This window comes from Osmerus mordax, chromosome 10, assembly GCF_038355195.1.
Source record: "Osmerus mordax isolate fOsmMor3 chromosome 10, fOsmMor3.pri, whole genome shotgun sequence".
Lineage (NCBI taxonomy): Eukaryota > Metazoa > Chordata > Actinopteri > Osmeriformes > Osmeridae > Osmerus > Osmerus mordax.
This window is the reverse complement of record NC_090059.1, coordinates 4,148,660-4,161,933: the sequence shown is the minus strand read 5'-3', so window position 1 is coordinate 4,161,933 and position 13,274 is coordinate 4,148,660. Positions and strand designations below refer to the sequence as shown.

General features: G+C 42.1%; 1 protein-coding gene across 3 annotated transcripts in view; it reads left to right on the top strand.

Moving 5' to 3' along the window:
- Positions 1-1,418: 1,418 nt before the first annotated feature.
- Positions 1,419-13,274, top strand: part of adam9b (ADAM metallopeptidase domain 9b) — a 66,647-nt gene continuing 54,791 nt past the window's right edge. Inside the window, exons 1-22 of one of the 3 annotated variants that reach the window (XM_067244757.1) lie at positions 1,419-1,633; positions 1,829-1,932; positions 2,030-2,106; positions 2,197-2,275; positions 3,067-3,143; positions 3,262-3,454; positions 3,585-3,647; positions 3,800-3,871; positions 3,989-4,158; positions 4,291-4,381; positions 4,712-4,842; positions 4,935-5,106; positions 5,839-5,928; positions 6,072-6,267; positions 6,371-6,479; positions 6,729-6,909; positions 7,005-7,091; positions 7,394-7,499; positions 7,666-7,804; positions 11,603-11,696; positions 11,947-11,984; positions 12,139-12,286. In XM_067244757.1, coding sequence (XP_067100858.1) covers positions 1,555-1,633; positions 1,829-1,932; positions 2,030-2,106; positions 2,197-2,275; positions 3,067-3,143; positions 3,262-3,454; positions 3,585-3,647; positions 3,800-3,871; positions 3,989-4,158; positions 4,291-4,381; positions 4,712-4,842; positions 4,935-5,106; positions 5,839-5,928; positions 6,072-6,267; positions 6,371-6,479; positions 6,729-6,909; positions 7,005-7,091; positions 7,394-7,499; positions 7,666-7,804; positions 11,603-11,696; positions 11,947-11,984; positions 12,139-12,253 — 2,463 coding nt within the window. In that variant the 5' untranslated portion in view covers positions 1,419-1,554 and the 3' untranslated portion in view covers positions 12,254-12,286. Of the gene's footprint in view, positions 1,634-1,828; positions 1,933-2,029; positions 2,107-2,196; positions 2,276-3,066; positions 3,144-3,261; positions 3,455-3,584; positions 3,648-3,799; positions 3,872-3,988; positions 4,159-4,290; positions 4,382-4,711; positions 4,843-4,934; positions 5,107-5,838; positions 5,929-6,071; positions 6,268-6,370; positions 6,480-6,728; positions 6,910-7,004; positions 7,092-7,393; positions 7,500-7,665; positions 7,805-11,602; positions 11,697-11,946; positions 11,985-12,138; positions 12,837-13,274 lie in introns of those variants that run through there. The other 2 variants (XM_067244756.1, XM_067244755.1) reach the window with 2 other exon arrangements.

Here is a 13,274-nt window from a genome sequence, read left to right as displayed (position 1 = left end):
CTATGCAGGTCACGTGAAAAATTATCCAAAGACTCGTACCCGAACACACGGTCGGCAGATGAACGAATCATTGATCCGAAGACTCGGTCGGGAGGTGACATTTCGTTCCTTATTTCAAGTACCAGTCTTTGGATCATTTTTCACGTGACCTGCATAGGCTCAGTACTGGTAGCTAAAGGAAACAGAAATGATTTGTTCATTTCCCGACTGGGTCTTCGGGTACGAGTCTTTGGGTCATTTTTCACGTGACCTGCATAGGCTCAGAAGAGGAAACAGAAAGGATGGTTATGGATCTGTTAATTCAATAAATTAATAAAATATGGTTAACATCTCACAAGTTCCTCCAAAAGCTTATTTTTTGTGGCCTCACTGTCAAACTTTGTTGGCCTTGAGTCGTGATAGAGAGAGACTGAGTGCATCTGTTCACACTGATTTCAATAGCAGATATCTTTTTATAATGTCCATGTATCAATCTTAATATTTTTATGAAAACATGTTTGAAGGAACGCCTGCCCCCTTGCCGCAGGTGTTATTCTTCTGTGTTGAATGTGGCAACCCTAGGCGTCAAAAAACTTCGAAAAGGGCGGCCCCGGCGTCAGTATAGTGACGCCAAAGGTGTCTGCTCAAGCGTCAATATTTGACGAGTTGGGATGAGATTGGGTTGCTCGAAAGGTAAGGGCACCATATGACGTGTCATAAAATGTAAAGTCAGTTCTAACTCAGCAGCCTACCCTGGAAGAACTGGGTTGGTGAGTTTGGCATTGTGTTGAGGTTGACTCTTCTACAACGTAACGCGTCCAAAAATGACACGTTAACACGGCAAACATTTACATTACGTATTTTTGGACATGTTAACATGCTCTTCTAAGACGTTAGATGCACTAATGGCCTTCCATACAATCGCTGCGCTTCGCAGCCAGTGTGTTCCAGGCGTTACGCGAGCATGTGGGCGTGTCGGGAGCGGAGATTATTGTGTCGGTCTACCCATGTCTCGGTTTCAGTTAAACAGTAGGACAAACTGGTTTATTTGACTAAAACCTGCCAGCAAACAGGTTATGCTCACGGAATATGTTGCTGTAGTAACTGAACGCTGAACTGGCTCTTTGAAACCTTAAACTCAAGAGTTTATTTTGCTGAGAGTCATACTCGATACCGATTTCTGAAACACCCCCAACATGCGAGAGAGCGAGAGAGCGAGAGAGCGATAAAAAATCCCCAACGTGTTCCCCTTAAATTCGCTCTGACAGCAACAACAACTATGGGTTTAACAATCTGACGGGGACTCTGAAGTCATCTGTTTCATATGTAGCTTGGTAATTTGTGGGCTATTGTAAGATGCAGTATTGTAAGATACAGTACAAAGAAGTTTGTTAAAAGTGGTACCGTAGAGTAATTAATTATGTAGTTATAAACTTGAAGAACTGGTACAAATATTCAGTTGGCTTTCCTGCTTTCCCAGTTTTTTTTTCACCTGTCGGCAATGCACCTTACACCTGACTTCAGAAACCCGTCAACAATAGGCTACTCGCAAATGGAAATTTTGTAGCAACGATCATGGTCGGGAAACGAAGTTCCTTCAGTCTTCTGACTTTTGTAATTTTACTTAGTTACATCTTAGAAATTGAGAACAATGGTAGGTTATATATAATTTACAAATAGTAGCCTATAATGTGGTCTGAACGCATCACATGCGATGGTGTAGCCTATTCCCGAAACTTACAATAATTTTGTAGGCACTGGAGATCATAAGAGGCTACGCTACTTTTATTTGGCATACAGGTGTCCAATACACTTCAGTATGTAATAGGTATTGTCTTTTTACTTTCAGATATTTTCAATGGACAGACATCTAAACCCGTCAGCTACACTGTGGTGAAACCTCAATTGATTCGGAGATGGAAAAGAAATGCAAACATCCCCAAAGAAAACAAGGTACAAACTTCATAAACCATTTCACACTAGTTATATTTATATAGTTATATTAAACTAGTTATATTTAAAGTTACATTAATGATTCATTCTATTCCAGGCAGACGAAACAGATCACCTGGCTTACACTTTGAACATAAATGACAACAAGCATATCCTCTATCTTAAAAAAAACAAGTATGGTTTGAATTTGCTGAACAATTTATTAGTCTCAAACGTTTCAGCAAAAATGCATGTTGAAACATTTGTATCCGTTTTATCCACCAGAGACTTTCTATCACAAGACTTTGTTCAGTATTCTCATGACAAAAGTGGATCCCCTAAAACAACATATCCAAAACTAAATGTGAGTAAAATGCAAGTATTATCTTTCTTGTAATTCCAGGAATCTCTATGTGTGTGTGTGCAAACAAATTAGAATGGGTTTAGTTTCAGATCAGAGATCAGATCAGAAAAGAACCGGGCACTCGGCAAAGTTAATATCTTGCAGATGTCCTCTTTATAATCCAACGGAGAGCAGTGACGCGATTGTCGTTGTTTGGATAAGCATTTCAACATTAAATAATGAAAAAATTATTTGCCACAGCTTGGCTTGCTCTCTTCGCGTCACAGCCCCTTCACTCTAATTGGTCCTCTGGTCTGCAGCAAGTTTCCTATGAGATTTTCAACTCAAGAACCGGGCACTCAGCAACGTTTATAGTTTGAACAAGTACTTCAGAGATGACAGAATTTCAATTGTGATCTGAGAAATATAGGTAGGATACCAAAACCACTGAGAAGAAATGTCCGCACCAACTGCATCACGGGCACTGCACTGTCTACATTATCTAAAATATCTAAAATTCCAGAAATCTGTGTGTGTCACCAACATCATCGCAGCACTGTGCTCTATCTATAATTCCAGGAATTTGTGTGTGTGTGTGCCACTAATTTAATTACATGCACTATGTATTATCTATAGTTCAAGTAATCTGTATTTGTGTGTTTCACTGACATCTTAATCACTGACTGCATCACAAGCACGATGCACTAGTAGGCTATTATAAAATAAAGCAAACATTTGCTTGTTTCAAGGTCCTCCTGACTGATAAGGTCTGTCAGAAACTGTCTTGTTTAGGATTATATTATTATTTGCAGGACCATTGCTACTACCATGGGAAAGTAAAGGGACATGATGACTCGCTGGTTGCACTCAGTACCTGCTCAGGTTTAAGGTACAACATGTCTGACTTGTCTACTGTGGTGACTTCTCTCCTGTTGATTCTGAATGTAAAATGAATTACAATGATATAACAAATTTAGTTTCCTGTTTTGTCTGTTTATCTCAATCAGGGGTGTAATTATTGTTAACAATGAGTCTTATGGCATTGAACCAGCCCCACCGTTTACAGCCAACAAGCACCTTCTGTACCACCTTAAGCACAGCCACTCTGAGGCCTTCGCCTGTGGAGTGACAGATGAGGACTCACACAATGAGAGTCACTATGTCTTTGACCCCGCCATGTCACTGACCGCACTTATACGGGTGGGGATGCTCATCATACAATTTACAGTTATAAACTGAGATTTAACCATTCCTGTAGTAAACAGTTACCAATTACGGTTCGGCCTGTAAAAATGTAAACAAGAACTTGTCTTCTACGCTGCCTTCACAGAGAAAACGTAACCTACCTCAAACTAGATATGTGGAGTTGGCATTAGTTGCAGACAATCTCAGGGTGAGAAACCAATGCCTCATTGTACAGTATGTGTAAATTGATTTCACTGCAATAGAATAACAAAATAATCTGTACTGTATTTAGTTGCTTTATACACGGTCGCAAGTACATCCATATCTTAAGAGATTTCTCCTGTACTACTATATTTACAGTATAAATTCAAGAAAGAAAATGAGAGCGCAGTGCGAGAGGAAATGGTAGAATTGGCCAATCTACTGGACGGGGTGAGAGGTTACATTAATTAATAAACATGGTATCATTATTTCCTGATCCATTGATGATTAACTGAACTTATATACTCAGTTTTTTATTATTATTGGGTTTTGAATGTATTATTCCAGTACTACAAGCAGCTGAATATCCGGGTGGTTTTGGTTGCTTTGGAGATATTTAAAACCGGGAATCCTTTTGACGTGGAAGGTTCTGCTGGGGAAGTTCTGGGGAGGTTTATGGCCTGGAGAAAAGAGACCCTCTTGCCTAAGAAAAGGAATGATGCCAGTCACCTCATTGTGTGAGTGTTTTCTATGAATGATAAATATTCACTCGAAGCCTGAGTTACAAAAGTGCTACATAGTTGAGGTCTCATCTTAAACACAAAAACTCTGTCAGCCTCTGTTTTACATTTCACATTTTGTTTCTACAGTGGTCGACCCTCTGCATATAGGGGTGGGATCCTGGGAATGGCGTTTGTGGGAACAGTGTGTTCGGTGGCAAGCTCTGGAGGAATTAACGTGGTCAGTTCAACACTATACTTTTTAACTTCTAACGCTATTTGATATTATGGTCCTATCAGAAAACCGATACCATCTGCAATATTCATGAGCAACTCTAAATGGCAACAGTGCCAATTGTTATCCCAGACAACATGAATAACAGAGGAGTCAAACACGTTCGTTAGGTAGGAAACAGGCATTCAGGTTAGGAAATGACAGTGCAATGCCTTTGGGGATTTTAACATTCCAGATTCCTGCTGTGTACCCTTTGTGTAAATATTTTAACAAAAATGTTGTGGAAAATGTGTTAAACAACTTTCAGTGATACCTTCAACAAAATCCTCTCAACAGTTTAGTGACAACAGTCTACCCTACTTCTCCACTGTGGTGGCTCATGAATTGGGCCACAACCTAGGAATGAACCATGATAATGGCCGCTGCTCTTGTAATGGAGGAAGCTGTATCATGGATGCCTCTGCCACGTAAAAAAAAAAACTCACCTTAAAAAGGATTTCAGTTTTTTCATAGTAAATTGGTTGTGCAGAGTTTTTCATTTTATTCTTTTGTTTCACAGCGGTTCCACCAGCTTTAGTATGTGCAGCGGGGCCGATTTCGAGAGATTAGTTCTACGTGGAGGCGGGGTGTGTCTGAAGAACCAGCCCTTGTTGTCAGATGTGGTCAATGTGGCTAAATGTGGCAATGGCATTCTGGAGGAGGGAGAGCAGTGTGACTGTGGATCACCAGAGGTACAGCTTACCACAGACAATAGGGCAAATGTGTCATGCCGAAACATGAGCTCAGACACAGGCAGTTATGAATGTGTGACTTAGTTAATAATTAATCATCACAGGGGTGTCAAACATACGGCCCGTGGGCCGGATCCGGCCCGCCAGGGCGTCCATCTCGGCCTGTTGGATGTCTTTTTGTAAATGACAGAAAGACATAAATCGCAAGTAACTTCTATTCCGAATCCAAATGTCTATTAAGAATATGCAGGTTTATGAGTACAAATGTTTTGTAATTTTTTTAATCGATCCAGTAAAAAAACAGCGTAAATGCGATGTCTGCTCCGGAGGCAGAAGCGCTCATTGCCACAGGCAGCAGCGCTCGCTCCCTGTTCGCTTTGTGACGCATTTGACCTCAAACGCATCACAAAGCAAGGGAATCAGCAGAGGAGAGCCCATGCAGATAAAAAGTGGGCTGATGTCTGAGATTTTGGTCTTTATGTTTTCTAGTTTATTGTAGAAATACCTTAAAATAGGGTTTATCATCAACAACGTTCACCAATGATTTAAACATCAAGAAATATTGTCGTTATGTATGCGTTATTATGCTATGATTTTACTGGTCTGGCCCACTTGAGATCCAAGTGGGCAGTATGTGGCCCCTTACCTTAAATGAGTTTGACACCCCTGATCTAGAAGCTACTTAGTTTCATTGTGACCAGGGACAGCTTTGTGTTTTCTATTGTTTTATAGGTGTGCACAAATAAGTGCTGTGATGCAGCTACCTGCAAGTTCACCAGGGGGTCTTCCTGTGCTCAGGGAAGTTGCTGCAACAACTGCCAGGTGAGTCTGTATCTGTATCCAAAAAAATACGGTATAAATGAGAAAAAAGATACATAATTGAAAACATAGCCATAGATGTGTCTTAAGTTGTTCTTAAATTCTGATACAGTACCATGTGTAAATTCTGTATTGTTGTGTTTTAGGTCAGCGTTTCAGGAACACCATGCAGAAGCTCTGTAAATTCATGTGACCTGCCTGAGTTCTGCAATGGGAAATCTGCCTTCTGTTCCACTGACCACTACATTATGGATGGCCAGACCTGTGAGAGCAATGCAGCTTATTGTTATGAGGGTCGTTGTCAGACATATGACTACCAGTGCAAACATCTATTTGAGAAAGGTAATTCTATGTATAACTTGAAGCACTTACTGCTCTCTTGTTACTGTCTAAAGATCTTTGAGGACATGATGAAGCATTTTGTAACCTCTAGTTTGACTTCTAGGTGCAACGAAGGCAGCAGATATTTGCTTTCAACATGCCAACACAAAGGGGGATTTGTTTGGTAACTGTGGGATAACCAGCACAGGAGCCTATATCAAGTGTAGTGTGAGGTAAGAAGGCCTTTGAATGCCTTGTAGCTAAGTAGGGGTTGAGGACCCTTCTTGACATTTTAGGGTCGCTGGTTCTGGCCTCCACCTCACCTTGCCTTAATCCTTCCGATGTACCTTTGAGCAAACCACTAAACTCTTAAAACTAACTCAATCCATTCAGTGGAGTGCACAGTGGCTTTCTTGTAAATGACAAGCAGTGCATTTACTGTAACAATGGAATAATTAATGATGTAATCTCCTTTGCTGCAGCAATGCCATGTGTGGAAAGGTTCAGTGCACCAATGTAGACACAAACAATCCCCCTCCTGGTGCGCAGGTCAGCATACAAGTGATTGATGGGTCTTCGTGTGTGAACGCAGACTTCAACCTCGGAAGTGATGTGCTGGACCCTGCTTATGTGAATGAAGGGAGTCTCTGTGACAAGGGAAAGGTGTGTGTCACTACAAAAGGATTTTAAAAAATACTGACAAAGACATGTAAACATATTGGTTGAAACAAGTTAGTGAGATGTTTAACTTCTAACAGGCCTGCATTGACTTCAAGTGTGTGAACGCCACGGCTCTGCTACCACAACTGAACTGTGATGCCCAGAACACCTGTAATGGTCGTGGGGTGAGAGGCACATTGTTTGAGGGGAGCCGTTTTTATTTTATTTATTTTTATTTAGTTTACAGGTACATTTTTTTAAATAATTGTTATAACCAAAAAAAACTTTTGGTTATATTAGGTTGTTCTAAAGTTTGTGTGGCTAGTTTGACTTGTTTTGTGGTTTTCATAGATCTATTAATTATATATATAGTTTTACTTTTTGTTTTGTTTTACGGTACTGCACTGTACAGTATGCATTGATGACAGTCTTGATTTTTTGTGATTTCCTGGCTAGAACTTATCTGTGTATTCTGTGTTTTCCTCAGTGGTGTAACGACCAAGGGCACTGCCATTGTAATGATGGCTGGGCCCCTCCCCTCTGTGATAGGTCTGGGAGAGGAGGCAGCATAGACAGTGGTCCTGCCCAGATAGGTAGGCCAACCATGTCTGTTTTTAAAGTTATGTATACCATTTTTCCATGATATGTGTATTTTGCATGTAAAGTATCACTTCATGACTTGTTGGTCACGGTCATCTTCACAGACCTTTGATCTTTGTTGGTCAGTCATCTCCACTGACCTTTTATCTTTGATCTCAGACTACTCCCTCAGGAACGGCTTGCTAATCTTCTTCCTGTTAGTGATACCCATCCTGGTCCTGCTGGTTCTAGTTCTGCTGTATGTGTTCAAACAGGATACTCTGAAGTGTGTTAATCAAAGTTGTGCCACTCGCCACAGGTAATCATGCTCTAAAGACAAAGTAGTCTAAACACTTAAAATTATGTATTCATTTAGCAGATGCTTTTAACCAAAGGGACATAGAGTGAGGGATTTTTGGGGGGGATCCCCTGCCGATTTTGTATACGTTTGCCCACTGTCAAAGAAATGATCAGTCTATAATTTTAATGGTAGGTTTATTTGAACAGTGAGAGACAGAATAACAACAAAAAACATTTTTATAAATGTATTTGCATTTTAATGAGTGAAATAAGTGTTTGACCTCTCTGCAAAACATGACTTTGTACTTGGTGGCCAAACCCTTGTTGGCAATCACAGAGGTCAGACGTTTCTTGTAGTTGGCTACCAGGTTTGCACACATCTCAGGAGGGATTTTGTCCCACTCCTCTTTGCAGATCTTTTCCAAGTCATTACGGTTTTGAGGCTGACGTTTGGCAACTCGAACTTTCAGCTCCCTCCACAGATTTTCTATGGGATTAAGGTCTGGAGACTGGCTAGGCCACTCCAGGACCTTAATGTGCTTCTTCTTGAGCCACTCCTTTGTTACCTTGGCCATGTGTTTTGGGTCATTGTCATGCTGGAATCTCCATCCACGACCCATTTTCAATGCCCTGGCTGAGGGAAGGAAGTTCTCACCCAAAATTTGATGGTACAGTGCCCCGTCCATCGTCCCTTTGATGAGGTGAAGTTGTCCTGTCCCCTTAGCATAAAAACACCCCCAAAGCATAATGTTTCCACCTCCATGTTTGATGGTGGGGATGGTGTTCTTGGGGTCATAGGCAGCATTCCTCCTCCTCCAAACACAGCTCCATTTTGGTCTCATCTGACCCGACCACAACACTTTCACCCAGTTCTCCTCTGAATCAACCCAAGTGTCTTTTAAACAGGTAACGAGCTGAGATTAGGAGCACACTCTTAAAGGGAGTGCTCCTAATCTTAGTTTGTTACCTGTATAAGAGACACCTGGGAGCCAGAAATCTGTCTGATTGAGAGGGGGTCAAATACTTATTTCACTCATTAAAGTGCAAATCAATTTATAAAAATTTTGACACACGTTTTTTCTGGATTTTGTTGTTGTTATTGTGCAGTGTTGCCACAGTTACTTTGAAAAAGTAATCTGATTACTGATTACTCCTTTAAAAAGTAACTTAGTTACTTGACAGTTTACTTGATTTTAAAAGTAACTAAGTTAGATTACAAGTTACTTTATTAGTTACATTCAGCAGCTGCCGACAACACCCCCGCCACCTCAACATAAAAATGACAACCGTTTTTTCCAACAATCACTTTATTAGAAGTGCATTTTTAACAGTAATGTCCACAACAACAATGAATGTACAACGAACCTTGATATTTCCATCTTTAGCTGACAAATACTCAAAATAGTGAGTATTTCCAACTCGAAAATGCACATCTCTCTCCTCCGTTGTTGTTTGCGTCGCTGTGCCTACTTCAATTGTCTCCAAACATCTCCACTGTAACTTAGCCGATGAGAGGCAAGACACTAGTGTAATGTTGATTTATGGTTTCTTTTGAAATGTGGACCTAAGAACGCACTTGGAAAAACGACTCAAATCGTAGGCCTAGCCTACTTGGGGAAAAAAACACACCATAAAAAACGCCCCGAGTACAGTATATCTGAGATCGTTTGCGAACCATTACTTTTCGAAAAAACATGGATTTAGTTGCGGTTCGTCGCATTTGTTCATGTAATAGTTTATTAATCTTATTTGTCTTTCTTATTTGTCACATATAACCAAATCGAGATGGCACCGGAGCAAAGGGGCTTGAGGAAAGTGGCGACTCAGTCACTGGGAGGGAGTGGTAGATCTATATATATACACATGACGTGACCCTCATGCTGAAAACGTGACTTAATTGTTGCATAGGCTACATGACTTCACTCCCAGAGACGCAAGAAGAAATCAAATATATATTTTACTATCCATCTATCCATCCATCATCTTCCGCTTATCCGGGGGTCGGGTCGCGGGGGCAGCAACCTAAGCAGGGAGGCCCAGACTTCCCTCTCCCCCGCCACTTCCACCAGCTCTTCCTGGGGGACCCCGAGGCGTTCCCAGGCCAGCCGAGAGACATTGTCCCTCCAGCGTGTCCTGGGTCTTCCCCGGGGCCTCTTCCCAGTGGGATGTGCCCAGAACACCTCACCAGGGAGGAGTCCAGGAGGCATCCTTATCAGATGCCCGAGCCACCTCAACTGGCCCCTCTCGACGCGGAGGAGCAGCGGTTCTACTCTGAGCCCCTCCCGGATGACCGAGCTTCTCACCCCATCTCTAAGGGAGAGCTCGGACACCCTGCGGAGAAAACTCATTCGGCCGCTTGTATTTGCAATCTCGTTCTTTCGGTCACTACCCACAGTTCGTGACCATAGGTGAGGGTAGGAACGTAGATCGACTGGTAAATAGAGAGCTTCGCCTTTCGACTCAGCTCCTTCTTCACCACGACGGACCGATGCAGAGCCCGCATCACTGCAGACGCCGCACCGATCCGCCTGTCGATCTCACACTGCACGAAAACCACATTGCTCCTCCTGAATCTGAGGTTCGACAATCTGACGGACCCTCCTCTCCAGAACCCCTGAATAGACTTTCCCAGGGAGGCTGAGGAGTGTGATCCCCCTAAAGTTGGAGCACACCCTCCGGTCCCCCTTTTTAAAGAGGGAAACCACCACCCCGGTCTGCCAGTCCAGAGGCACTGTCCCCGATGTCCACGCGATGTTGCAGAGTCGTGTCAACCAAGACAGCCCTACAACATCCAGAGCCTTAAGGAACTCCGGGCGGACCTCATGCACCCCAGGGGCCCTGCCACCGCGGAGCTTTTCAACCACCTCGGCGACCTCAGCCCCAGAGATAGAAGGGCCCCCCCCAATGTCCCCAGACTCTGCCTCCACGTCGGAACGCGTGTTGGTGGGATTAAGGAGGTCTTCAAAGTATTCCTTCCACCGATCCAGGACGTCCCCCATCGAGGTCAGCAGCGCACCATCCCCACCATATACAGCGTTGACAGTGCACTGCTTCCCCCTCATGAGTCGCCGGATGGTGGTCCAGAACCTTTTCGAAGCCGTTCGGAAGTCATTCTCCATGGCCTCGCCGAACTCCTGCCACGCCCGGGTTTTTGCCTCCGCGACCGCCAAAGCCACATTCCGCTTGGCCTGCCAGTACACATCAGCTGCCTCTGGAGACCTACCAGCCAACAAAGTCTGATAGGCCTCCTTCTTCAGCTTGACGGCTTCCCTCACCTCCGGCGTCCACCACCGGGTCCGAGGGTTACCGCCGCGACATGCACCGACCTTGCGTCCGCAGCTCCGGTCAGCCGCCTCAACAATGGAGGCCCGGAACATGGCTCATTCGGACTCAATGTCCCCGGCCTCCCCCGAGACATGATCGAAATCAAATATATATTTTACTATTAATGACAAAATAGTAACGCACAGTGACTTGGACAAGTAATTTCAATCTGATTACTGGTTTGGAAATAGTAAAGCGTTAGATTACACGTTACTGAAAAAAGGGGTCAGATTAGAGTCACCGTTATCATCATCACCGTTATTCTTTCTCTCACTGTTCAAATAAACATACAATTAAAATTATAGACTGATCATTTCTTTGTCAGTGGGCAAACGTACAAAATCAGCAGGGGATCAACAAAAACAAAAAAACTCACTGTATGTGTACAAGGGGGATTTGAACCTGGGACCACTTAATCTGCAGGCAAATGCTCTACCATTGAGCATTGCAGATTTTTATAATTGACATAGTTATTTTTGTATTGTGAACACAGGTCCCACAATGCTGCTAATGGTCAAGCCAACAGCAAGACAGATGTTCCTGCAAACCCCACTGCACAACCTCACAGACATGGCCCTCCTACTCAGGTAAGCTAACTATTTAGTTGGGAGCACAGTTTTTACAAACTGTACTAGTACAGTTTGTAAAAACACGTTTCTATCAGCTTACTTATTAGGACATCATGTGTACATGTAAGTCTATCCATAACTAGCATTAACTGAACATGATCAGGAACCAATAGATTACGTGACTATGATCTATTTTCAAAAGCTTCTAACAATGCTATTTTATGTTACAATTACAACTCTAATATCTTTGTTTCTGATTTTATATCAGACTATTACCCCAGACCCTGCCTTAGAACAAACATCCAGGTATTTATCTGTACATTACATAAATATATATATATATATTATATCTGTTATGTATGGGTTGTAAGGATATTTCTAGTTTGACCAACACGTTATTCTTGCATATTCCATTATTTTCAAGGTGTGTTCAATATATTTTTTGACTGGTCCATTTCAGGAATGGAGATCTGTATCCCTGGAATACAGAATCAGCCTCTGTCCCCAATCCACTTGTTCACCAGCAGGGCCCAGGGGTCCCCAGACCCATCCCATCCAAGCAAATAACACACTGACATCCTAGGTGTTTTGCTGTGCTTCCTTCAAAGGTAGTTCCACTACGTTCATGTCCTTATTTGTACTTTAAATCTCAAAGGGTTAACATTTAATAAGGAAAAACATTTTGGGGCATTACTTAAACAGAACTTGAACTCCTAACTGTCATTTTTGTTGTACTGCTACAGAAATTATTTTAGCTGATTTAAATTAAAGTTAAATCTGACTCAATGACAATAAATAATAACGTTGTGTAAAGTTTGCCTTACTCTTATTCATGTGTATAAACCTCCTGCCCATTAGGTTGCAGTAAAAGGTCACATTCAATACTATCAACAACCACAACATAAACAACTCTGTTGAAAAGATTGTATGTGTCCTTGATAAGATCTGTGTTGGATTACAGAAGTGTTACATACGGTTCAGCAGCCAGGTTTCTTATAAGGAAATTGGATGTGATTCAAGGACAGGCATTGAAAGTGTGCAGTGTGAAATTCGTGAAAACATTGCCAGTACCTGCATTACTGGTAGAAATGGAAGAAATACTGTTGTAAGTAGAGAGGGTACAATTTCTGGGGAAATTGTAGGGTGTGCTTGCGTCGGTTGCACAGGGGTCCATTTTTGAATGACATTTTTACAACTGATATTTCTGTATATTTTATATAAAAATGCATACTTATTATTTATAAAGATAACATAGATTTTTTTGCTGCTCATTTACAACTCAAAATACGAGTGAAACGTAGAATGAAATAGATGTCTTCTCATTTCCCCTGCAAGAGGCAGCCTCATCGTTGAATCAAAACGAATACATTTGGCAGACCGGTGTAAAAATTGACCTAATCTTTATGACTTAAACGTCCTTTTAAGTTTTTCCCTTATCGTGATATGTTCAGGCATTGAGCCTACTCATTGCATTCATTCATTAATAAAGAACCCCCTTTGAATATTATTCTACGACGTTACCGGCAGTAGAAGATGGAATCGCGATTCAAACAGTACCATCTGCTAACTGAAAATATGCCCCCCAAAACGTAAATA